This window comes from Hipposideros armiger, unplaced genomic scaffold, assembly GCF_001890085.2.
Source record: "Hipposideros armiger isolate ML-2016 unplaced genomic scaffold, ASM189008v1 scaffold_120, whole genome shotgun sequence".
In the NCBI taxonomy this organism is placed as follows: domain Eukaryota; kingdom Metazoa; phylum Chordata; class Mammalia; order Chiroptera; family Hipposideridae; genus Hipposideros; species Hipposideros armiger.
In genome coordinates this window covers 2939299-2963984 of record NW_017731470.1, presented here as the reverse complement: position 1 = coordinate 2963984, position 24686 = coordinate 2939299, and the positions used below count along the sequence as shown (strand labels likewise).

Here is a 24686-nt window from a genome sequence, read left to right as displayed (position 1 = left end):
ACAGCAACTTGTCTGTTCCCCTTCCCCGATTCCCCAATGCTGTTCCCATCCCCCCAATTCCCCAATAAAAATCTTAAAAAAAAAAAAGATGGACTTGACATTACCCGAAAGATCTATTGAAGTTTGCAATAGAATTTGGTGGAAATAAAGAACATCTAGTACAGTATCTTCAGCCAGCAAAAAGTCTCAAAGTAATTAATGGCCTTATTTCAAAATCCTCTTTGATAAGGTCTTTGAAATGTTTAGGTGGTACCTCAGAGACCCTCTCATTTAGAAAATAAAAGAGCTTCTCAGAATGTTAAAGACTTTGTCCCACAGCACAAGGCAGAGAAGGGCCTATCTCAAAGAAATTTGAGGATATAGCTTGGTTCCAATCGAACGGATTCTAATTAGATACATAGAAAGTCCATAAAATCGTCAAGAAGACTGTTCTGGTGAGGCATGGCCAGCTTGGAATAAAAGGGACCAAAAAAGTTTGAAATAGGCTCTGAGCCTCCAACTTTGTCTAGGCAAGAAGTAGGCTGGGAAAGCCATGTAACTGCAACTACAAAGCATTTCTTATTGAAAAGGATGGTGCACAGAGGACAGAGTCAAAAGTCAGTAGGGCAGAGCCAAGAGAAACTGAGAACAGTGGATTAGGACCGTAATCAAGGAATAATCAGGGCAGCAGGCCTGGCTGGATTTCAGAATTGCTATGTATCAGCAATTGCCGTGTGCCTTCTGTCTCCTGCCTTTGTGAATAGGAAAGACTGTTGTGGTTGTCCCTTTGTGTTTCACCAGTGTAAGTAAGCGAGGCGTCTGGGAGACCGCTGGGTTCACAGGTCTCTAGATCAAGAGGAGCCAATGTCAAGGAGCCTCTGTTGCAATTGGATCTGATGCGCAGCTCAAGAGATTGAACTTCAAGCCTGATACCACAACCGGATGAGACTTTGGGTGTCTTGGGATAGGAGTAATTGTATTCTGCATGTGAACTGCTGTGGCCAGAGGGCAGAACATGGTATATTGTCTATACATATGGCCACGAAAAATTGTTCCCATCCCTGTACCTACATACCAGTTCTCCCTTCAAGAAGAGGTGGAATCTATTGCCCTCCGCCCCCTTTGAATTTACACTAGCATTGTCTTATTTTAACCAGTAGGATGTTGTCGAAGTGACGATGTGTGACTTCTGGGTCTAGGCCTTAAGAAGATTTGCAGTTTCTATTTGTGCACTCCTGAGATCTAGCTGCCATATAAATAAGCTTGGGCTAGATTGCTGAATGATGAGAGACCACATGGAGAGACAGAGGTCGGGCCAGCCTGCCCCAGCCAAAGTACCAAATGTGTGAATGAAGCCATCTTAGGTATTGCATCCCAACTGATCTCCCAGGTGAATGCAACTGCATCAGTGAGCCCAGACTATCACAGCACACAGGACTGTCCAGGTGAGCCAGCCAACCCACAGCATTGTGAAAAATAATGACTCCTGTTTCAAGCTACTACATTTTGGGATGGTTTGTTATCCAGCACAGACTGACAAAGCCATGTGTTGCTGTGCATCTAGAATGCTCACTGGTAAGCGAGTGTAAATTTGCATAAGTACTTTGAATGACTGTTTGGCATTATTTTCTAAAGTTGAACGTGGGCATACCCTTTGATCCAACAGAACAACGTGAACATGTAGACAAAATATATTCACAGAAGAGTCACAGCTGCATCAGATAGCTCCAAACTGGAAACAGCCCAAGCATCCATCTATGGTCAAATGGATAACTCCATTGTCATATATTCACGTACTAGAATGCTACCCACCAATAGGCAACCTGCTGCTATGCAACAATATGTAGGAATCACACACACAAGACATTAAACAAAACAAGCTGGAAACAAAATAATGCATTTTGTATGGTTTAATTTATGCCAAGTTCTACACTATAGTGTTAGAAGTTAGGATGGTGGTTACCTTTGGAGAGGAAGGAGAGGGTAATGGATTCTGGGATGCTGATACTGATCTAGTGGTGGGAGCTCAGTGAGTTCACTTTATAATTCACCGAATTCTACACTTATGATTTGCATATTTTCTATATCTTTTATTTCAATCAAGATTTTTTTTGTTTTTTTCTTAAGATTTTTTATTGGGGAATCGGGGAAGGGGAACAGACATGTTGCTGTCCTTTTGTTCTTCAGTCTAGTTGTGGAGGATGTCGCTTCACTGGCCCATGTTGGTATTATGATCATTGTGCTCTTCCTGGCTGAGGCAGTCGGTTGCTGGCCATTGGACGGCCGTTCACGGCAGCTCATGCTGGCTGCCAGCCACTCACGGTAGCTCACAGCAGTCCACTGCAGCAGGGGCTGCAGCCTACACCGTTGCCTCATGGCAGCCCAGCTGTAGGTCAAGCTGTTGTTCACCATCTTAGCTATAGAGGGCGCAGCATCACTGGCCCATGTGGGAACCGAACTGGCGGCCCTACTGCTCAGAGGTCACACTCCCAAGCCCACTCCTAACCAACTGAGCCACTCGGCCAGCCCCTCAATCAAGATGTTTTAAAATAAGATTATTTGCAATAACGTTAAACATTATTAAGCCTCTAGAAAAAAATAAAAGTACAAACTTTATGCAGAAAATTATAAAACTTTGTTGAAAAACATTTTTAAAGATCTAAATAAATGGATATGTTTTATTCATGAATTAGAGACTCAGAAGAATGAAGAGATTAATTCTCTCAAATTGGTCTACAGATTCAATGCAATCTCAATAAATAATTCCAGGAGATAGTGTGTGTGTGTGTGTGTGTGTGTGTGTGTGTGTGTGTGTGTGTGTGTAACTTGAAAAGCTGATTCTAAAACATTTATGGAAGTTTAAAGGGCCAAAAAATAGTTCAAGACAAGACAGTCTGGAAGAACAAGGGAGGGAGATGTGTTTCTAGATATTAAGGAAGCTGGAGAAATAGGATGACATGGTATTAACATGGAGACAGTCATCTAAACAAGGGGAATAAGAGAGAAAGTCCAAATAGACTCATGTACACATGAGCACTGGTTAGATGACACATCAGAGGAAAAGATGGATTTTTCCATCTATAGAAAACAGTATCTATTTTTAAGAGAGAAAAGAAATAGGACCCCTTTCTCACACTATACACACACACACATCAACTCTCTGAAGGATTTTTTATGGAAAATCAATTACACGTCGTATGTGAATCCCCAGAAGACAAAGTTAAGAACCATGGATGATGTCAGAGAGACAGATTTTGGACCAATCTAAGTGGGAAAACCACCACTTCAGCTGCTTTAGCTGTCTCAGGAGGTTATGCCCATTACTGGGGATATTAAAATACAAATTCACTGACCAGTTGTCAGTGAAATTCTAGCTGGGATTCAAGCATCAGAAATGTCTAAGTTTCTAAGCAACCGTCTGTCACTATAAATTCCAAGGAGGAGAGAACAGCGGGGCTGAGAGTAGCTGAAAAAACTCTATTGGAGAGCCAGAAGATTCGAGGATAAGATAAACACTTGCAGTGCCTCTACTCTTACTACACTTCCATAACATAGAAGCACATTTTAAAAATGATTATATTGGAAAGGCATGTACCATATAAAGAACAACTTTAGAAATATTACAAAGGCAGCATGACAGCACCAAATTTGGAGCCCTGCTCTGACCCACCTCCCCTCCCCCAAATTGAAGTTTTACAAGTAATGCACTCTCTGAGCCTCAGTTTCCTCATGCATAGAGCAAGGCAGTGATGTGTCTGGGCAAACTATAGTAGACTAATGTGTTGTGCAGATAAAAACCTCATGGCAATGTGGGAAATTACATACCTTCTTTTGAATCAACATTAAATTTTTTAAAATCCTTAGTTTCGTAAGATGCCCAGCTGTTGTTATGTGAAATCCCTCCAAGGGCCAACATAAGGGATTTTTATTTAGCAAGTTCTCAAAATTGTTATTATCCTGGGTGTTAAGGGATTACTGAGTTACATAAAAAGTGGAACATTACAGAAGGAATGTCGGCCGGTGGGCTTACATATGTGAGTATAGTACATCATAGATAGATATAGATACAAATGTAAATATAGATATGGATAGATAGAGATACAAGTATAACTTTCCATGAGATTATATTCATTGTCTAAGATGTCAACTTTGTTGATTAGTTATTCAACCCAAGGAGAAATGACATGTTTGGCAATCACTACATCTTTAAATGGAATGATTATTTTTCATATTCTAGCATTTTATATTTCTCCAAATGGTAGCTCCATAAGATAATAATAGGTAATTCCCAGAAAATCAGGGCCTGTGGTTAAATATGCTTGGTAAATGCCTGAATGAACAAAATTAAACATGTTTCTTTTGGTAGGATGTGTTGGACCCTTAAAATGCTTATGTTCACAGTGCATCTCCAAGAGCAGGAAATACTATGCAGCATTTCCCTTGTTCATTGTATTGGAGCCTATCATAGTGTGGATTGGTTATCTAATGCTGTGTAACAAATAGTCCCAAAGTTGGTGGCTTAAGAAAACAGATGTTACCATCTCACAATTTCCATTAGGAGTCAAGGCATGGCTTAGCTGGGTTCCTCGGGTGTAGGTCTCTCACAATCCAGTTGCCAACTGGGACTGTAGTCCTCCCAAAGCTGGACTGGGGAACAATCCACTTCCAAGCTCATGTAAGTGGCGGCTAGTAAGATTCTGTTCCTCACAGATTATTGGAACAAGGGACTCAGTTCCTTGCTGACTGTTGGCTGGAGTCTCCCCTCCCAGGTGGGCTTCTCTATAGCTTAGCTTGCAAAATGGCGTCTGGCCAAGTGAGCAAGTGAGAGAGAAAGAGAACATAGGCAAGATGGAAGCCAGAGTTTTTGTGTAACATAACCAGAAGTGATATACCATCACTTTTTTGATTAGTCAGAACAGGGGTCAACAAACATGGTCAGCCAGCCATATGCTTGCTATCCATTTTTGTAAATAAAGTTTTATTGGAACACAGCTAACCACATAACTACAACAGCAGAACTGAGTAATTGAGAGAGACCATCTGGCTGACAAAGCCAAAAATATGTACTGCCTGGCCCTTTACAGAAAAGGTTTGGCACCCCTGCGTTAGAAGCAAGTCCAGCCACTTGAGGGGAGGGATTCACAAGGGCATGAGTAGCAGGAAGCTGGGGCTACTGGGAGCCATTTTAGAAGTTGCCTGTCACATTAGTGCCTGCTAACGAATAGGCACTTGGCAGATATTGAGTAAAGGAACAATTGTTCACCTCTACCAATTTTGCAAATTCTAGGGCTGAAAAACAAGTTACTGGATAAGAAAAAGCCAAATTGCTTCACTGATTATTAGGATTTGACAACTGTGTCACAACTGTGACAGTTTATCAACTTGTGTGACCCTATTAGTAATTTCTATTATTATGTAAAATGAGCTATATGGTAAAATAAGCTTAGACTTGAATTAATAGATAGATCTGACAGATTATTCTTTCATGATGGTAGCAAATTAGAAGAAAGGGGAGTATTTTAGGGTACTTATTTGAGATGAGAATTCACTCTGAGGCAAATACTTATTGTAAATTATGTTTACAACTTGGTGGTCACCAATATCTTCTATCTTTAGAAATATGTACCTGGCATTTCTTCCTTGAGAAACTTAGATTCTAGGCATTGGGAAAAATCTATAGCAAGTCTTCTTCCTAAAGCATGAAGAAGGTGTAAACTACTAGGAGTGGAAAAAAAAATTTTAATCCCTTGAATATGCCTTCCAAGAGGTTATCTGGTTCTAAAGATTGTAGAAAAGAATGAGAGTACAAGAAAAGTGCATGCGATTGGTGAAAAAATAGAAATAAAAGACTATTCCAGTTAAATGCAGTGTTCTATATTCAGGGCATGTAAAAACATGATTTATTTTTAACGTAAACTGGTATATAATTTTAATGAAATGCATAAATAGACAATGGATAATGAAAGTGATGGCATGTTTTGCGGTAACTTGCACTATTGATAGCACAGGAGGTGATAGGAAATGCCACACTTGTGAGCCAAAACTGGGCATAATCGAATGCTGGATTTGCTCAGTTTAGAGCTATAAAATTAAAGCTATAAGAAGAAGCAACTGTACAATTTAAATGTCAGGAAAAATAACCAGCTATGTTGCTCTAAAACTTTCAAGTCCCTAATCCCTGCTTTTTCCCACTGAAAGAATTTTAGGGCATGGTTTCTGAGGTCCCCGAGGTACACAAATGTCAAGATGGGCCCAAAAGCAATTGCCTGGGTTGCGCTGAACTTTAATACTGATCATGTCAGGATATTCAGCTCTGATACTTATGGCAAGGTTTATTAATAAGCACAGTATAAGTACTTTTAAAAAGATAAATATTTTTAAGTACCAAGTTTAACTATTTGTCCTATTCATGAAATCAGAGCATATTAACCCAGAGCTATACGATTATAACCATGAATTACATTTTCTGTAGATTCTTTGTATTTCGCCTTCCCTACCCTCCCAGGGAGGGCACTGGGCCCTCACCATGACCTTGGAGAACCTGAACAGCTTCCGAATTATCCAAAAGACTGAAGTGGCGCTGGGGAGAAAAAAGACGTGTCCTGCGTAGGGTCAGGTTCGAGTTGGGCTGTGAAGAGTAAACGCTTACCTCCTCCGGGCACTCATTTGGGATAGAGAGAAAGTCACGGGGCACTGTGCAAAACGCTGCTTTTCACAGGACTCCAAACTGGCTTACACTAAAGGCTTCCTCCGTCGGCCAGTTCTCACCCTCTTTCCTAGCATGGAGTCCAAAACGTGGGGAGTGCGGAGGGGAGGGGAGGGTATCTCCCCACCTCTATCCCACATGAGTGCTCCGGGGGAGACACGAGTTTATTAGCCGCAGCCCCAGACAAATCTGACCCTATGCAAAGATTGTTGTGTTTCTCCCCCGTGCCACTTCAGTCTTCTGGATAATTCGGAAGCTGCTCAGGTTCTCCCCGGTCATGGAAGGGGAGCCAGGTGCCCTGCCTCAGTGCTGCTTAAGGTCGTCCCGAGGCTGCACGGGGAGACTAAACCGGCCCGGGCGCAGTGCCCAAGGGATCCCAAGCAAACGATGTGCGGCCCAAAAGCCAACGGCTTTACCTCCGGTAGGTGGCTGAGAGATGCGGCACCGAGAGGCTGCCTCCTCTTTGAACCACGTAGTGAAAAGCGGGAGCAAAACTTCGGGCCTCTGCTCAGGATGGACAGCAGCGCGCTGTCTCCATAGCGACCTGACAACAGGGCCCAGCGCCCCGCCCCGCCCCCCACCCCGGTCCCACCTGTACGCAGTTCACAAGCGCCAGGGCCAGGGCGACGCGGCAGGACCTTCCCAACCTGAGAGCCCAGACGCCGGGCTCGGACGCTCGGCTGCAGAACCCCAAGAGGAGAGCCCTGGACACCAAAACCGACGTTTGCTTGGTCTCAAAGAAAGCCAGCAATTTTAAGGCTGCGTGATGGGACACGTGGGGTTTCTTATCTTCAGCAAATCCTTAGAATATTTTAATACTTATTGTCAACGTTAGCATTATACAGGAGGCACCAAAACCAAAAAAGCAAACAAACAAAAACAAAAAACCACCCTTCCTCGTTGGTTTCTAATGGTTCTGGTCAAAATGCCTTTAAGCAGTTATTGTGAAGCCTTTCAGTTGTTCTCTATGTAGGTGGTAGTTATCATCATGGAAAGATGTTCACAATATGAGACGCAGGTTAGAAAACCACATGAATAGTATGATCTAATTTTTGTAAATAAGTTTAAGAAGTCTGGGAGTATGTACACCAATGTTAAATGGTTTGCTCTGGTAGTATTTTTATTTTATTTTATTGGGGGCCAGTGAGTTTTTCCAGGACTTATCAGCTCCAAGTAGTTGTTTCAATCTTGTTGTGGAGGGCGCAGCGTGTTGTGGTTGGGCCCATGTGGGGATCGAACCAGCAACCTTGGTGTTAAGAGCACTGCGCTCTAACCAACTGAGCTAACCAGCCACCCCTGGTAGTATTCTTAAAAATCATCTGTAATTAAAATTTATCCACAAGGATTATACAGTATATAATAAATACATTGTAAACCAGGCACCTCATTTTTTTTCCTGTTGCCTTTAACACGTTTAAGTTTTGTAAAAGGATATAAATTAGATAAGCTAAAATTTTGTTACCTGGGACCCACATGGGGTCCTCTGACACACAGGAGAAATAAATAAACAAGGTCTGCTGCTCTGTAACTAATCCACCGGAAGCAGCTGGTGCCTTACTCTATACTCTATCTCAGGCCCCATCCAAGAAAACATGTCACATGGCAGTTTCCTTTTATTCTGTCAGACCCTAGAGTGTTATTTCCCCCCTCAAATCCCTATTCTCTCAACCCAACAGAAACGTTTCCCAGGTTGCATGAATGAGCCTTGAAAACATTATGCCGAGTAAAAGAAACCAGTCACAAAAGACCATGTATTGTATGGTTCCATTTATAGAAAATGTCCAAATAGGCAAATCCATAGAGACAGAAAGTAGATTATTGGTTGCAAGTGCTGGGGAGTTTGGAAGATGGGAAGTGACTGCTATTGGGTTTCTTTTTGGGGTGATGAAAATGTTCCTGAATTAGAGTCTGGTGATGGGTGTACAACTCTCTGAATCTACTAAAAACCACTGAATTGGTCATTTGAAAATGGTAAATTTTATGGTGTATGGATTACTTCAGTAGAGCTGTTTGAAAAAGGAGATGAAGCTAACGTTTGCTGCACATTACTGCTGTCAGCTATTGTGCTAATCATCTTCTATGCACCTTATTACTTCCTTGTAACAGCCCTTGCAGGTTGGTTATTAACCTCTTTTTCTAGATAAAAACAAAAATTAAACTTAAAGAAACTGAGTAAATGTACATGAACACAAAGGTAAGGGGCAGAATGGGGAATCCAATCAAGGTCTAACTTTAAAGCCCATGCTCTTTTCATTATACCAATATTTAAATGTACACAAGGTACAGAATTTGCAAGGAAGTTCCAGAGCCTCAAATTTTCTGAACGCAGTTTCCTCTTGGGAATTGAACTCTTATATTCCCAGATTGAAGACTACAGGTTTCTACAAAACAGACAATAGAGACCAACTTAAAACAATCACTTTATTAAAAATAGCAAATTTCACAAGTAATCATTTAACAATTTGTTGTCACTGGCCACTGGAACACACATCAGCACTGTGTACTGATTGTCTAACGTAAACTGAAGCTGGGCTGCCACAAAAAGCCTGCGCATCATCAACTTAGATCAACAGTGGGATAAGTTTGGTGAGCTCAGGAAAGATAAGTCCTTCAGCCCTTTCAACAACATTTAGCACAATTCAAGTATAACCCCATAAGGCAACAATATAAAGCAGAGCAGCACAACCTCTTATCACATTTCCTGGTTAAGCCTTTGACAAGGCCTCCGGTTTATGGTAAATTATGGCAAGTCAAGTTTACTAAAAGCAGTATGTGAAAACAATCATTGCACTGGCACTTTAGTTACTTTAATTCGTTATTGTGGAAGATGATTCAGCTACTGGATTCAGCTGGAAAAGTAAAGAATGCTGTTTTTCTTCAAACCACAAGAAAGCAACTGCATTTCATTTTAGCTGGTGGAAGTATTTGGAACATCTTGTGCATCTGCCAAGTGGAGTTTTTGTCTGAATTCATCAGTTAAGAAGACTTTCATCCTATAATAATTAGTTCTTTTAAATTTCTGGAAATTACACTCAGGAGCGAAGAGAGGGAGGTATTATAAAAAAGAAATATGTTTAAAGGGAAAGTGCCAATATTGCTATTGAGAAATTTGAAAGTGGTAAGACAACTTTTAAATGTAGTGAAGTAATTATGCTATGCTTAGGATTTGAAGACTTCAAAACAAATCACTGAATCAAGTCTACATTCCAGGTTCTAACAGAGCAGAGGATTACCTTAATGCAGTAAAAATCATTTTCATGGTAAGGAGCTGATTTGAGGCAAATATAATTTACTGGACTAAAAAAAATTCATTTGAGAAGACAACACCAGTTTATCATCCTTCAGAAAACACAATTTCTTTGTAAAAGTCAAAATTAAGATAAAATCTTCATAGCTCTAAAACCTTCCCTATTGTAATTCTCTAAATGATTCTTCAAGAAGATTGGAAATAGCTGGAATTTCTGTAGATGTAAGTCCCTTATCATCACTGCTTTTCATTTTCACTCTTTCATCTATATGATCTGCTACCTATTTTTCAAGACCCAATTCAAACAATGATTTGGATACATTGAGAACTAAATGCAATACATGTATGGCAGAGGTTGCAAAAATATAGGCATGAGCACAGCCATCAAAGACATTCTTGTCCAGTTGGAATGCTGAGATTTAACACATATAAAAATCAACAGATAATGAAGAAAAGGCAGAATGCTAGTTTGAGGTACCAACAAAATGCTGTTGGAAGTGATCAGCTTCAGTGTTATTTGATAAGGAGAAGGGGGAGGCCAGAGCAGCTCTAGGCACGAAGTTCAGCCTGAACAAAGGCATGAAGGTGAACATGAACATGAAGTGCTCTTGGGCATCCAGAGAACCAACTTGGTGGCAATATAAAGTATGACAGGATAGACAGGTTGTGATTAAATTACTGAGACCCTTTAGAACAGCGGTTCTCAACCTGTAGGTCGCGACCCCTTTGGGGGACGAACAACCCTTTCACAGGGGTCGCCTAAGACCATCGGAAAACAAAAAGGTATTTACATTACGATTCATAACAGTAGCAAGATTACAGTTATAGAGTAGCAACAAAAATAATTTTATGGTTGGGGGTCACCACAACATGAGGAACTGTATTAAGCGGTCGCGGCATTAGGAAGGTTGAGAACCGCTGGTTTAGAAAGTCTGACATGGTAAAAAATCTTGGTAAGAAATAGGAGTGGCAAGATGAAAGTGATGTTTTAGGAAGAATAGTAGCAATATCTAAAGTCTACAGCAGCACTCTCCAATAGAAATATAATGCAAGCTACAGATGTAATTTTTTAAATATATTTTTTACACTAATATATCAAAAATTATCATTTCAATATGTAATCATAAAAAATACTGAGATACTTCACATTCTTTTTTTGTATTAACTCTTTGAAATCAGGTGTGCAATTTATACTTACAGCACTTTTTAATCCACATTAGTCACATTTCATGGGCATACTAGCTACATGGCTAGCAGCTGCCATATTGGACAGTGTAGCTCTAGAGCTGGAATAGAAATTTGAAAGGTTATGGAATCAGGTGAGCAGGGTCAAGAATGAAGGAAGAGTAACAGGCAGAACTAATGATGTGTGACAGCTGTAATTAAGAGATGACTGACAATTCCATGTCCATGTCCAGGCTCAATGGCAGAAAGGGCCATGATCGATTAGCAATATCTGCTGTGGTCATAGAGGGATTTTAAACTAGTCTTGGCGACTGAAATAACCGAGGCACTGATGATAGCGAGGGAAATTAGGAGGCCGAAGTTTGAGGAAACTAGGGTGGCCAGACTTTGCTCAAGGTTACACAGCTGCTTACCAAGATTTGAAACCAAGCAACCCGAAGCCCACGCTCTTATATTCTACCACGCTGCCTTGTTTAACTGTGGTGGGTGAATCGAGGAAAGCGGTGAGACAAGTCAGTCTAAATGTTTAGCAAAAACTCAGGTAAGAGGGTAGGAAATGCGTAAGTGTCATAAACATAGAAGAAATATAAAGTTTGGAACAAGTATAAAGAACAAAGAACCAGAAACTATTTCTAAGAAAAGCCCCGTAATTAACTCATAGCTTACCCCATATTTCTTAAAATGATGATGATACCTTACATTAATATCTCCCCACAGTTTATGTGATTTCTCAAAATCTTCTGTAAAATGGGGAGTATAATACTGCCTACTTCCAAGGGTAGCCCAAATGAGATAATGTGTGTTAAATCCTTCATGTAATACTTGGCAAATTGTAAGTATTCAATAAAAATTAGCTATGAATTGCTATTACTGGATATGTATATATTTCCCTATTTCATTGTTGTTACTGAACAATTTAGCAATTAATAACAATATGTTATGATAATAGTGATATATATATAGACACACACACACAATGTAGTTTGGAAAATTTCACATACACCTCATTATAGGCAGCGATTATCCCATATTAAAAAGGACACTGTGACATCCAACAATTTGCTCAAAATGTGGAACCAAATTTCAAAAGTCAAATCTCTTGGCTCTACAACCAGTATTTGGGTCAAAGGGGATGTCTTACCTCTCAAATGAAATTATTTTATAGGCAGAATCGTTTCTTATTGTTCTTATGTACCTCACATTGTGCCTATCAATATGTTAAAAAAAAAATACATTTTGCAAAGTTCCTGAAATAATTGCTCTAAATTGAAATGTCAAAACCTGAATATTTTACATGTGCCTTGGTAATTTCCTTTAAGCTAATCCTATGATACACTCTGTGCACTTAATTATGAAAATGTCATTTCACTAACTATGTAAGCATCCTTTGGAGGCTGAATTTTAATGATGTCTAATTTTCAATTTTATGCATTTAAAATATTTATGTAATAATATTAAATTAAGCATAGTGTATCTGGATATCCACTGCTATTTAGCCTCAGAATCTAAGGTTCAAAATAATTTATATGACAACTAGCCTAATCCTCAATTCTCTTGATTAAAAATTTGTTGTTTTAAAAATACAAAAACAATACAAAGCAAAGCAGAACAAACAGAATTTCTGCATACAAAACTATAAAATTCCATTTGAAAGCAAAGGGGAAGAGAGATGGCCCCACTAAATAACAGCAGGTGTCTTTGTTCACTGTATCTAAAAAACACATCTTTCTAAAACTTGATTGGGACTATTTACCAGAAATGATAATTTGTAGACTTTTCACTGTTGATATTAGGCAAAGGATACATGGATGAATTCAATTCTTCTAACTGTAACACAAAGAAACATATTTAATTTTAATTATTTTCTGCTTCAATCCACAAATTGGTTCTGACACTCCAGACAAAACACTGTTCAAAGTACTGTTCCAATTTTAGTATATGTGGGGCCGAAGCAAGCACTAATTTTAATTATACATTTTTAAATAAATTATTTTTCATTTAAGGTTTCTTTAAATGAAAAAACAAAATATTTTAAAAAAAAAACCTTTTCAAAAATTTCCAGGCTGGGAAATTCACTTAAGCAAAATAATTAAAAAGTAGCTTTAGCATATATTAAACAAAAATATGAGAAGAGAATTAAACCAAATGATAAAAACTGGAGTGTTATGAGTATCTTAAAATCATACATAATTATAATAATAGTTACAATTATAATAATATAGTTATTACAATTATAATATCTCCAATATTAGTTTTTAAAAGAAAAAAGTTGACATTTTAATGATCAAAATCTTTAAAACCTTTATGGATTACAAAAGGATTTCATGTGACATTTAGTTTTCAGTATGAGGTAGAATTAATTACCCCTAGAGGAAAAAATCTGAGTTACAGATAAGTTAAGTTGCTCAAAGTTACAAATGCAGACCCTGGACTAAACAATGTCTCTCTGGTTTCAGATTCGGTGTTATTTTCACCATACCACAGTCACTCTCCTAAATGTATTACAAATTAAGCTTATACAGGGTGGCCCATAAGTCACTTTCTCCTTAAAAATTTGAATAAAACTTTTGTTTGTTAATTAATTTATTGTTTTTAATAATCCTACGTACAAAAATGAGATTTTTTTTAGCTATTTATGAAAAATGATATCACGTAAATAGCCCCCATTGGAAATAACACATATATGCTCTGTGAGCTGAAACAATGGCACTCTGATTTTCTAAATAAAATTTGACAATTTTTACACTTTGCTCCATTGTGTTTTTTTCCATAATAAATTTCCAAGAAATAAACTTTGAAAATCTGAAACAAAATTTTTTTTTAAATTAATGACAAGCACAATTATTAAACTTTTAAATGGGAAAGCGACTTATGGGCCACCCTGTATTTGTTAAGAGGAACTGGTAAAAGGAAATAGTTGCAACACTAAACATAGTAGACTTGAAATAAAAAATATAGGCTTGAAAATTTCAAAATATAGGCATATAATTTCCCTCACATTTACTTATTCAAAAGATAGAGAAAAACAATAGAACTTCATTGGTGAATATGGAAATTGTTCTGAAACTAAAGTATACTGAATTCAATTTTTATTTATGTTTGTTCCAAAAAAGATTTAAAGAGGCAAAATTAATTAACACTTCTCGGTATAAGAATCATAAATAGGGTTACGGGCTAAATTATGTCCACCCCAAATTCATGTTTAAGTCCTAACCCCTAGTGCCTCAGAATGTGAGTGTATTTGGAGATGGGTCTTTAAAGAGGTAATTAAGTTAAAATGAGGTTATTAGGTTGGGCCTTAATCCAAAACGACTGGTGTCCTTCTTTAATAAGAAGATGAACTGTAGACACAGGCACCCATGCATTCACGGAGAATTCCATGTGAACATGAAGACGGCCATCTACAAGCCAAGAGGCCTCCAATGAAACCAACTATGTCAACATTTTATCTTCAACTTTGAGCCTTCAGAACTGCGGGAAAACACATTTCTGTTGTTTAAGTCACCCAGTCTATGGTACTTTGTTATTGCAGCTCTAGCAAGCTAGTACACACAGAAATGTATTAAATTACCATAAACATTAAACATAATTCTGAATTTACAAGTAAGTAACAACCCTGAGTAAATAATGCAATATGTATTAATCATGTCAGGATTTTCTGACATACTATCTTCTACATCTAAAGATCTTATCATATATGTACAGAAACTAATATTTCACTTTAAGATTTGCCAGCATTCTCAGAATATATACATAATTTCTTTGGAATATGTTTCTTTGAAAAAAAAGTACAACATGGTGAAACCTGAAAACATTACACTAAGTGAAAGAATCCAGACAAAAGGCCGCATATTATATGATTCCAGTTATATGAAATGTCCAGAATAGGCAAATCCATTGAGGCAGAAAGTAGGTTAGTGGTTACTAGTGGATGGGGAGAAGGGAGAAAGGAGAGTGACAGCATTTCTTTTTCTGGAGTGATGAAAATGTTCTGGAATTAGACAGTGGTGAGGTCTACACAACACTGTGAACATACTACAAACCACTGAATTGTGTATTTTAAAATGGTTAAAATAGTGAATTTTATCTCAATAAAAATATTTACTCAGAAAAGAATAAAGACAAAGAACTATACTCACATCAGACAGGAGCCTATCCAGGTTAGAATCACTAGCTGTTTTTCTCTTATCCTCAGGAAGTTCCTCTAACTCCCCATAAAGCTCCAAATTCAAGCGAGCTAATTTCTCCTGCATTCCCCGAACATGTTCCATCTGTTCAATAGAACATTCATTTCCTGGGGGAACATTCCAGAATGTTAATAAAGATTAGGACAATTCAAACTAACTGTCTTGAGTAAATACTTTTAAATTCTAGGTGCTGCAAAAGAAATTCATTATTTTTTTATAATTACTTTGTTAATGATTACATATTTTCTGGATATAATTACAAATCAAATTTCTGACAACGAAAACAACGAGTATCTAAGAAATGACCATGGACATTAAACAAATATGATAGGAAAGCTTTTTAAAACATCTCTTAGGTAAAGGAAGTATTTTTTTCAATAGTAATATCATATATAAAAGTGATAGCATCATCTAATCATCTTCAATTTGACAAGTGTCATTTGAATCAAGTGATCCAACATTTTATAACAATCTGAGTGAAATTACGAGTCATATTAAGGACTTCAATCATGAATCATTTTGCCAAACAATTATGTGTTCATCCTTTAAGAAATATATATGAAAATACTTATGAAGCATGTACAACATTATGAAGCATGAGAAACACAACATAATATTTTTCAATTGTATACACAGTAGTACAAGACAACTTAATTGCTAAATGAAATCTAGGATGATTGCATTTTATGCCTTGGACTATTTTTTTTAACAAACAAAAATGACACTTTTAAAAGGAATGGCAAAATACACACAGAAAATAGGACGTAAACAGCTACAAAAGAAAAATGGTAAACACAAACATCTGTTGCTTACCAAATGCTTGAAGTTTTCCAGAGTGGAAATCATTCAAAAGACTGAGAAGCCCCCGCTCCATCTCCTGAACATCTGAGACATCAGTGAGAAAGGAATGCTGGATCGGAGTTGACTGAGCTCCCTTTCCTTCTCCAGCATGAGCTTTGGTCTTTTCCTTCATCACTCTGCAAAGGAGATGCAATGAAAGAATTAATTGTAGGATCCAAGATGGCAGAGTAGATAAATGCTGAGCTTGCCTCATCCTGTGGACACATTAAAATTTCAACTAAATTATAGAAGAATCAACTTGGAGAACCATCTGAAGTCTAGATGAGCATAAGTTTCGTAACTAAGGGTAAAAAGAAGCCCCACTGAGACTGGCAGGTGGGGTGGAGAAGCGGAAAGGGCTGGTCACACACCTCTGTGTGGCGATTGAGAATCAGGAGGGACATCTTGACCATGAAGGTTTCTCCTGGAGGAGTGAGGGGTCCTAACCCCATACACAGCTCCCCAGCCCAAAGTACTAGTGCCAGAAAGGGGAGCCGCCACAACATCTGGCTGTGAAAAACAGTGGAGATTCTGATCATCAGAAGGCTGCAGGAAACCCAGGTGTCCTCTTAAAGGGCCCACAAGCAGACTCACTCACTTGTAGGCAATCACCTTGGGCTCTTGCAGAGGGACAGTGATCGGGGGGTGTCAGACACATATGGGGAGAGACTGAGTTGTGTGGCTTTGGGGAGAGGACTGGAGGTACAGTTGCCATTTTCCCTGTGTGAGGTTCGCCTCCCATGCAGCCAGCAGCATCTTTCCTGTGTTGAGCCCCCCTTCCCACACCCATGGCCAAATCTGAACCTGAACTGGTCTGGTGAGCTCTGCTCACTCCCTGGTGACTCAATGAGACCCTACCTCACATCTAGGATAAAAAAAAGAAAGAAAGCAAGGGATTGAGAGCCTATTTAAAGAAATAATGACTGAAAAACTTTCCTAACCTGGCAAAAGAAATAGACAGACAAGCCCAAGCAGCACAGTGGGTCTCAAGCAAGATGAACCCAAACAGGCCCACACCAAGACACATTATAATTAAAATGGCAAAGGTTAAAGACCAAGAGAGAATCCTAAAAGCAGCAAGAGAAAGACAACTAGTTATTTATTAGGGAGCTCTCATAAGACTGTCAGCTGATTTCCCAACAGAAACTTTGCAGGCCAGGAGTGATTGGCATGAAATATTCAGTGATGAAAATCAAGGACCTACAACCAAGGGTGCTTTATCCAGCAAGGCTATCATTTAAAATCAAAGGACAGATAAAGAGCTTCCCAGATAAGAAAAAGCTAAAGGAGTTTATCACCATCAAACCAGTATTACAAGGAATGTTAGAGGGACTTCTTTAAGATGAAAGAAAAAAGATTAAAAATATGAATAATAAAATGGCAATAGCTACATATCTATCAACAATGTAAATGGATTAAATGCTCCAATAAAAAACATACGATGGCTGAATGGATAAGAAAACAAGACCCTTACACATGCTGCCTACAAGAGACTCACTTCAGATTGAAAGATACACACAGACTGAAGTAAAGGGATGGAAAAAGTTATTTTATGAAAGTGGAAACAAACAAACAAAGTGTCAGTTTAAATGCTATTTCCTCAGAAAGGCCTTTTTAGAACTCCTAGGCTAGAGGAGTTATTATTACACATGTCTAGCATACACCAGGCTCTCAAACACTTGCGTGACGGTGCTATACACACCGTGATATGGGAAGAGAGAAAGGGCAGTGTACCTGATCTAGGGGCAGCCAGAGAAAACTTCCTAAAGGTGGTGTGTGAGTGAAGCCTTAAGGAATGAGTAGTAGTTCACCAGGCAAAAAAGGGAGAAGGGGTTGTGTATTCTCTGTACAACCCCAACACGTACTACAGATCCTGCCAGGCAGGACTCAATTAATATCTTCATAATGATGTGTGAAGGTATCTTTCCCACAAGTGCACTCACCACAATAAGGATAAGATGAAGAGGGAATAGGGTGGGTACGGGGGAGGAGGTAGCAAGAAACAAATTCTCTTCACAAGAAATCAACTTAGGACACATAGGCTGTTGACAATAGGTCAGTAACAGTTCTTTACAAAGCAAGATCTGTATCTTATATACATTCAATAATATTATTGAATGATATTAAATAATGCTACTCAAGTGCCGTCCAAGACCCATAGCATCAGCCTCACCTGTGCGCTTATTAGAAGCCCGATCCCGGATTAACTGATTTGGAATCTGCACTTTAAAAAGATCCCTGAGAGACCCACATACACATTAAAATCTGAGACAAGCTGCTACAGACTATAAGGTTTTAGTATAGCAAGTGTATATCTTTTCTTTCAAATTGTAAGTTTTATCCAAGTTAAGTGTTTTGCATTAGTTCATCATTTAGTAACCCTCTCAAGAAAGAAAAACATCTGTCTATTCTTACTTCAATGTTTTTTATCATGTTACACTGTCTCACTTTATATTAAAATAATTCAACAATAAAAAAGCACTGGATATTATACTAAGTGCAAAGTCCTACTGTAAGTACTGTCTCATACATAAGGATGATCAATACAGCCCCAGCCCTCAAGAAGCCTACATTATAACATGCAGAGAAATAAAAGAACAAGGTAGAAAATGACAGTAAGATATAAAGAAACCGCTATAAGAATTTAGAAAAAGGAATGATTACCTTTACAATCTCTTGGCTTTTTTTAAATTTTATTTTATAATTTTATTGGGGAACGGCCATGGTCATTGGTTACACGTTGCTTTCATGCTACAATGGCATACTTGACTTTTAGGGAGAGCACAGCTCACAGTAGCCCACGCAGGGATTGAACTGGCAACCTTGGTGTTATCAGCAACACATGGTCACCCCCTTGGCTTTTTTTCCACCAACCATAACCATATTAAAATTTTGATTCTTAAGTTAAACTCCTCCAGGAAAACCCCTTTCCAATCTGGTAATTTATTCAAAGGAAACTCTCATAACTCTTAGTTATCACTTAGTCCTTATTGGAAATTTCTTTTCCAAGTGTTTTTGGCTATGTCCCTTTTCTTTCCTCAAAGAGAGTGTGAGTTCATCAAGGCAGGAATCTTGTTTTTTGTGTAAACCCAATAGGTACAGAGTGCTACAAGCATTACTTCTTTAAATGACTGTCAACGATGACCTTGCAATTTGAAGAAGGTTTATTTGATAATAATTAGACAAATGATCAAGATTATGAAAGGCTTTTTCTCTGAAGATGTTATCTTGCTTTCCAAATACTTAATACTATAAAATACGCACATATATGTGGTAGTAATATATAACACATTTAAACTTGTTACTCCCATTTTCTTTAGAGCCTGAAGACAAATGATGTTCACCAAATATTAATGATTATGTCTAGGTGGTGGGATTTTAGTGTTTTAAATTTCTGCTTTGAATTCTTCCTGTGTTTGAATGTTTACAATAAATACAAATCATTTCTATAAAAATGAAACCACTCGTTTTAAAAATAAAAACTACCAGGGCCGGCCGAGTGGCGCGATGGTTAAGAACTCGCTTGGGATGCCAGAGGGCCCCGGTTCGGATCCCACATATGAGGGCCAGTGACACTGGCGTAGGCTGCAGTCCCTGTGGCAGTGGGTTGCCATGGGCTACCGTGTGTAGCCAGCAGCCAGCGTGAGCGGCCAGCAGCCGCAGTGAGCAGCTGTCCTTAAGTCCAGAAGCCGGCGACTGATCTGCCTCACCCGAGAAGAGCGTAATGATGGTGCCAACTTGGGCAAGTGAAGCACCGTCTTCCACAACTAGATTGAAGAACAAAATGACAGCAACTTGTCTGTTCCCCTCCCCCAATCCCCCAGCACTGTTCCCATCCCCCCAATTCCCCAATAAAAATCTTTTTAAAAATTTAAAAAAGAAAATAAAAACTACCAAAGCACAAATACTCAGCTTAGTTAAAAAAAAAACAAACCTGTATATCTTTTATCCCATTTCTGGCTAGCTCATCAACTTTGTCTACAAGTTTTCTTGCTCTGTAAGGGCCTTCAAACCAATCATTCATTTTGCGTTTTCTAATCTCTACACATACACTGTAACTTCATAAATTTTTTTCTAAATCATATATATGTGCTGCAACTAAAGTCAATAAAAGAGAAGAAAATGTAAGAAGAATTACAGGATTTATAATAGTATTTACTTTACTAGCATTTTGCTGTGATAATATGAAAGAAACAAATTCACCTTTTTAACTTTGGTCGCTGTGACGTTGACTGTGATGCAGGATTTGAAAACCCCGTGCTTTTACTAACTGGAATGGCATTTTTTTTGGCATTCGCAACCTGAGTCGAGTGGGCACTGAAAGACTTGGGACTCCTCCTCTTCGCTTTCCGTTCCTCCATTGTTTTAAGTTCCTTACTGCACCAAGGCCAGCTTCTTATGACCTAAGGAAACACAGCTAAACTATACATGTATGCTGTAATATGCGAAAACGAAAGAGGTTCAAAGACCCACTTCATAGGCTGAAAGAGGATCAAGAGAAAGTTAGAATAAGGATGCCTTAAGTTTAATCTACCATACTAGGTACACAGAAGCCCTCAGCACAACTGTCCACAAATTTTTTTTTCACTATTTTCTTTACCCACTCATCCCACAAATGTTAACTCTCTTCCACTTGTCAGGCACTATTCTGGGCATTGGGGAGATGGTACTGAACAAGACAAAATCCCTGCCCTCAAAAAGCCTAATTAGAGGGGAACAAGACATACAAAAATCAACAAAACAGCCATGTGATAGTCCCAGGTTGACTCAAGCTTCAGGTGGCCTTTAGGTCTCCCTTCTAAATGTATTCTTAGAAGAACCCACTAGATTCAAACAGATGTCTAATTGACAGGAGCATCTGTATTTTAATTAGTGACTAGAAACTTTATTTCAACTACCACGCAGAAACTCAGTATCTGCCTAGGAATAATACTAACTCTAGTTCTTTGAGCAAGTGAAGTTCTGTAAAATTGAATTTGTTTCATGACTATTTTCTATATACTTTCTCTACCTATTTCCATGGAAACATGAAACTTTGTTATATATGGTTAATTTTGCTAATATAAAAAAATTTACACTATGAAGTTACAGCTGGCCCTTCCAGAGAAATTATGTACAGCCTTCTGTTTATCTAGTACTTTCCCCTTACTTTATGTATTAACCAGCTTTATTTTCCTGATCGTCATCCATCTAAAAATTTCCTCCTCCATTTCCTTTTTGTTTATGCATAATATTAAATTCTTCTTATAGTGTTTCACGTATAATGAGAAATTTCTATGGCTATTTACATCATCAGATTGTAAAGTTCTTAGCACTAGGCCTTTTTTTGTACGTTTTGTGTGTTGGATTTAATCATGCTATGACTATACAAAAAGATTCACATCCATTGATGTCACTCCTAAAATAATTACTTGAGAATTTTCATGAAAACAGAAATTTTGCTATTGTCTAGAATTGGTGCCAATAAGCACTGGAATTTAAGCCATTCAGCTTAATTGGCTCAGGCTGGCTCTACAATCATAACAGGAGCTATGACCCCTCCAAAGAAGCAAAGGTTTTTAAAGGAAAGGCTCTACTACCCAGTTTCTAATCCCAGGTATCAAGTGTATTCCCCTCTATCTTGGCTAACAATTTTTCCTTTAAGAAGCATTTTTAGTAATAGAACAGGCATTTTGGGGTTGTTTCAGCATGCAACACAAATTAAATGGAACTTTAAAAAAACTGAAGAGAAACGAGGGAATATCAGTTCTCCAAGAAGCAAGGATCTGTGTAAATTTTATGATACACATAAACACCCTGGCCTTCGAATTCAATGCTGATACACATTTGGTGACACAAGAAAAAGAGGGGAAAAAAAATGTAGGAAGCAATGCAAAGCAAATAAACCAGTGGTGGTCTAAACTAAGATGTTCTGAGGGGCTCGAAATTTATCTGTTTGGGGAAGGTAACATCTGTCACAAATGCGCTGAAATCCTTGTACACCAAGCAGCACGGAACCATTTAGGGAAGGCCTTCGTCAACGGCTTCGTACACTGGTTTTCAGAGCCAGGAGCCCATGCCTCCAAGCAGGAGGACCCCCGTGACTTCACCTCATCCCCCTTCCCCAATCTGCTGACCCTTCACCGCCCGGAGTCCAGCAGTGGCCACGGTGAGTGGTGGTGGTGGTGGGGGGGCGCTACTGGGGACCCTGCGGGGGTGGCTTTGCTTACACCTCATACCTGAGGAAGGAAGTCCTCTTTCTCAAACTGCAAAGACTCCGGCGTCTCGGAAACCACCGCCTCCACTGCAGCCGCCAACACCCCTGCAGCAGCTTGAGCCGGGGTCACATCCCGGACCCCGCGCCTCCACCACTGCCTGTGTTTACGGAAATGACGTAAGGAGGTGGAGCTTTCGTGCTCCCGGCGGGAGCCTCGCCTGTTCCGGGTCCACCAGTGCCGGGCGGGTCTGCGCCCTATGCACCGCATTGCTTCCCCTGTCCGGCCTTCAGAAGTACTTTCGGCGGGCGTGGCAAGGAGCACCCACTAGCTGGGTTTTTATTTGGGGGTCTGTGGCCCCAAAGCAGGGAAGGATAAAGGGTAGCAGTGGAGGCAGGCACGAGAAATACAGTAACCCTTCCGGAAGCTGCCCCGCCCCTTCGGTGTCAGCTGCTACGCACTACAATTCCCAGCGTGCTATTCGAGCAAGCCCGGAGGCGGAACCAGAGTGTCGCCATAACAACCATTCTAGATTGTTTCTGATACATCGCCCGGACTTCGCAAGGTAAACCAACTTTGGCTTGGAAGGCAGCGTGAAAGACTGTGATTCTGTTTAGGGACCCCAGTGCTGAGCAGATTTAGAACCCAAGTGCGATTTTATTACTACGACTACTATTAATAACTTTGTTCAGGCACTAGACATACGTTATCTCTACACCTAACTACAATTTTGTGATCATCTTCGTTTTAGTGAAAAGGAATCTAACACTCAGGAAGGCTAATAAACCCACGTCTCTTGGTTGCCAAGACAGTTCTTCCACTCACATATTGCCTCTAGAGAAGGAATTGCCGATTGAGAGAGATGGAACTATCCTAAATGAGGGGAGAAATCCATTTTATTCCCTAGTTTGGGTGGCCTTCTCTGTGTGGGGTTTGGGAGTGGGCAGGTGTTAGGTTCATAGACCGTTAGGTTGAAGAGACTCTGGAGAGCACCAAACATTTCTCCCACATTTGCTAACGAGAAAATGGAAAACCGAAGCTGGAGATTATATCAATGGCAGAGAGGCAGAGCCAAGACAAACCCAGTTATCCTGGCTTCTAGCATGGGATGTTTGTCCACCACCGCCACCTTCCATATTTAAAAATTCTGAAATGTTTTATAAAGAAAAACAGTAAACATTCAGGTACCCACTATGCAGACTAAATAGAGGTTACATTCTGTCATTTTATATTTTTAGATAAAAGAAATATTATAGAATGTTGCAGATAAAGTGGGTGCCACCTATTCCCAGTGCCATTCTACTTCCCTTCAGAGATGCAACTACTATCTTAAATTTGACGTGCATCTTGCTAATCTAGGTTTAGTATACTTTCACTATTACTATGTTCATAAGCAATATATAGAATTACTTTGGGCTTTTGGAGTTTTACATGAATGCTATTGTAGTTTGCGTATTGATCTACAACTTAACTTTTTCACCCACATTGATACATATGGATAGACAATTTGTTTTAACGCTATAGTAGTCTATCAAATAAGTTTGCCACAAATTATTTGACTATTCCTATAATGATGGATATCTAGGTTGTTTCTCACTTTTCACCATTTCAAACAATACAATAGGGTGTCATCTTCCCAGTATCTTTTCTCAAAGCTCATCTTAACTGATCTCTGAATTGTTTTATCGTTATGAGCAGAGCTTGCAAACTGGTGATTCACAAGCTATTTTAATTATTTCAAATTGGTTGCTAACAGTTGAAATTAAAGGAATAAAAAAATGGATGTCATCCCATCCATTTGGTATCACAATAATAACGGAAAGCTCTGATCAACTAGATCTGCACTGTAGCCTGGCAACAATAGTTCAAGCTCAAGAGCAGCTGCCTCCTCTATATTAGTTCAAGTGGTCTCTAGTTTTTCTCTGATTCCCTCTATCTTTAGTACCCATTTGAACCCTGTGGTATTTGCATTTGCAACCACCAGTATAAGTTAGCAACACAAGAAGATACCCTTCAAAATGTACATATTTCAGGTATTCAAAGTTCTGTATTGAGTCCCTATTTTGACCAGACACTGTCTAGGAGGTCAGGGGGCATCCATGAACCAGACGGACAAAAGCCTTATAGTCAGAGATCTTATATTCTTGATAAGAAAACAAATAAGACAGTTTCAGTGATAAGTTTTCTGAAATAACAGCTTAAGGTCATAGGGAGTTATTGTAAGCAGTGGGGTCCTGAAGAGGCAGTGTCAGGGAGGGCCTTCCTGAAAAGGCCACTTTGGAGGTTGAGATATGAATGAAAAATAGGAGCCAACCATGAAATGATCTGGGGGAAGAGCATCCTTGGGC

The 24686-nt window shown here is 39.1% G+C and overlaps 1 protein-coding gene across 1 annotated transcript; it reads right to left on the bottom strand.

Moving 5' to 3' along the window:
- Positions 1-9089: 9089 nt before the first annotated feature.
- CCDC28A (coiled-coil domain containing 28A) lies at positions 9090-22623 on the bottom strand. The gene is made up of 6 exons (XM_019648132.1): positions 22363-22623; positions 20348-20547; positions 16118-16281; positions 15257-15411; positions 12922-12944; positions 9090-9648 (listed from the first exon to the last, which is right to left on the bottom strand). Exons 1-6 carry the CDS (start codon positions 22606-22608, stop codon positions 9594-9596), a joined length of 843 nt encoding a protein of 280 aa, XP_019503677.1. The 5' UTR covers positions 22609-22623; the 3' UTR covers positions 9090-9593.
- Between the last annotated feature and the right edge of the window lie 2063 nt (positions 22624-24686).

What these genes read in the sequence shown, in the direction of transcription:
- CCDC28A (XM_019648132.1), bottom strand. Translation starts at nt 22,608, where the DNA reads ATGCGGTGCATAGGGCGCAGACCCGCCCGGCACTGGTGGACCCGGAAC. An exon ending in TGGATAGGCTCCTGTCTGAT is followed by an intron (nt 12,945 to 15,256) that starts GTGAGTATAGTT and finishes TTTGTGTTACAG; the next exon opens with TTAGAAGAATTGAATTCATC. An exon ending in GAAGAATTGAATTCATCCAT is followed by an intron (nt 9,649 to 12,921) that starts GTATCCTTTGCC and finishes TGATGAATTCAG; the next exon opens with ACAAAAACTCCACTTGGCAG.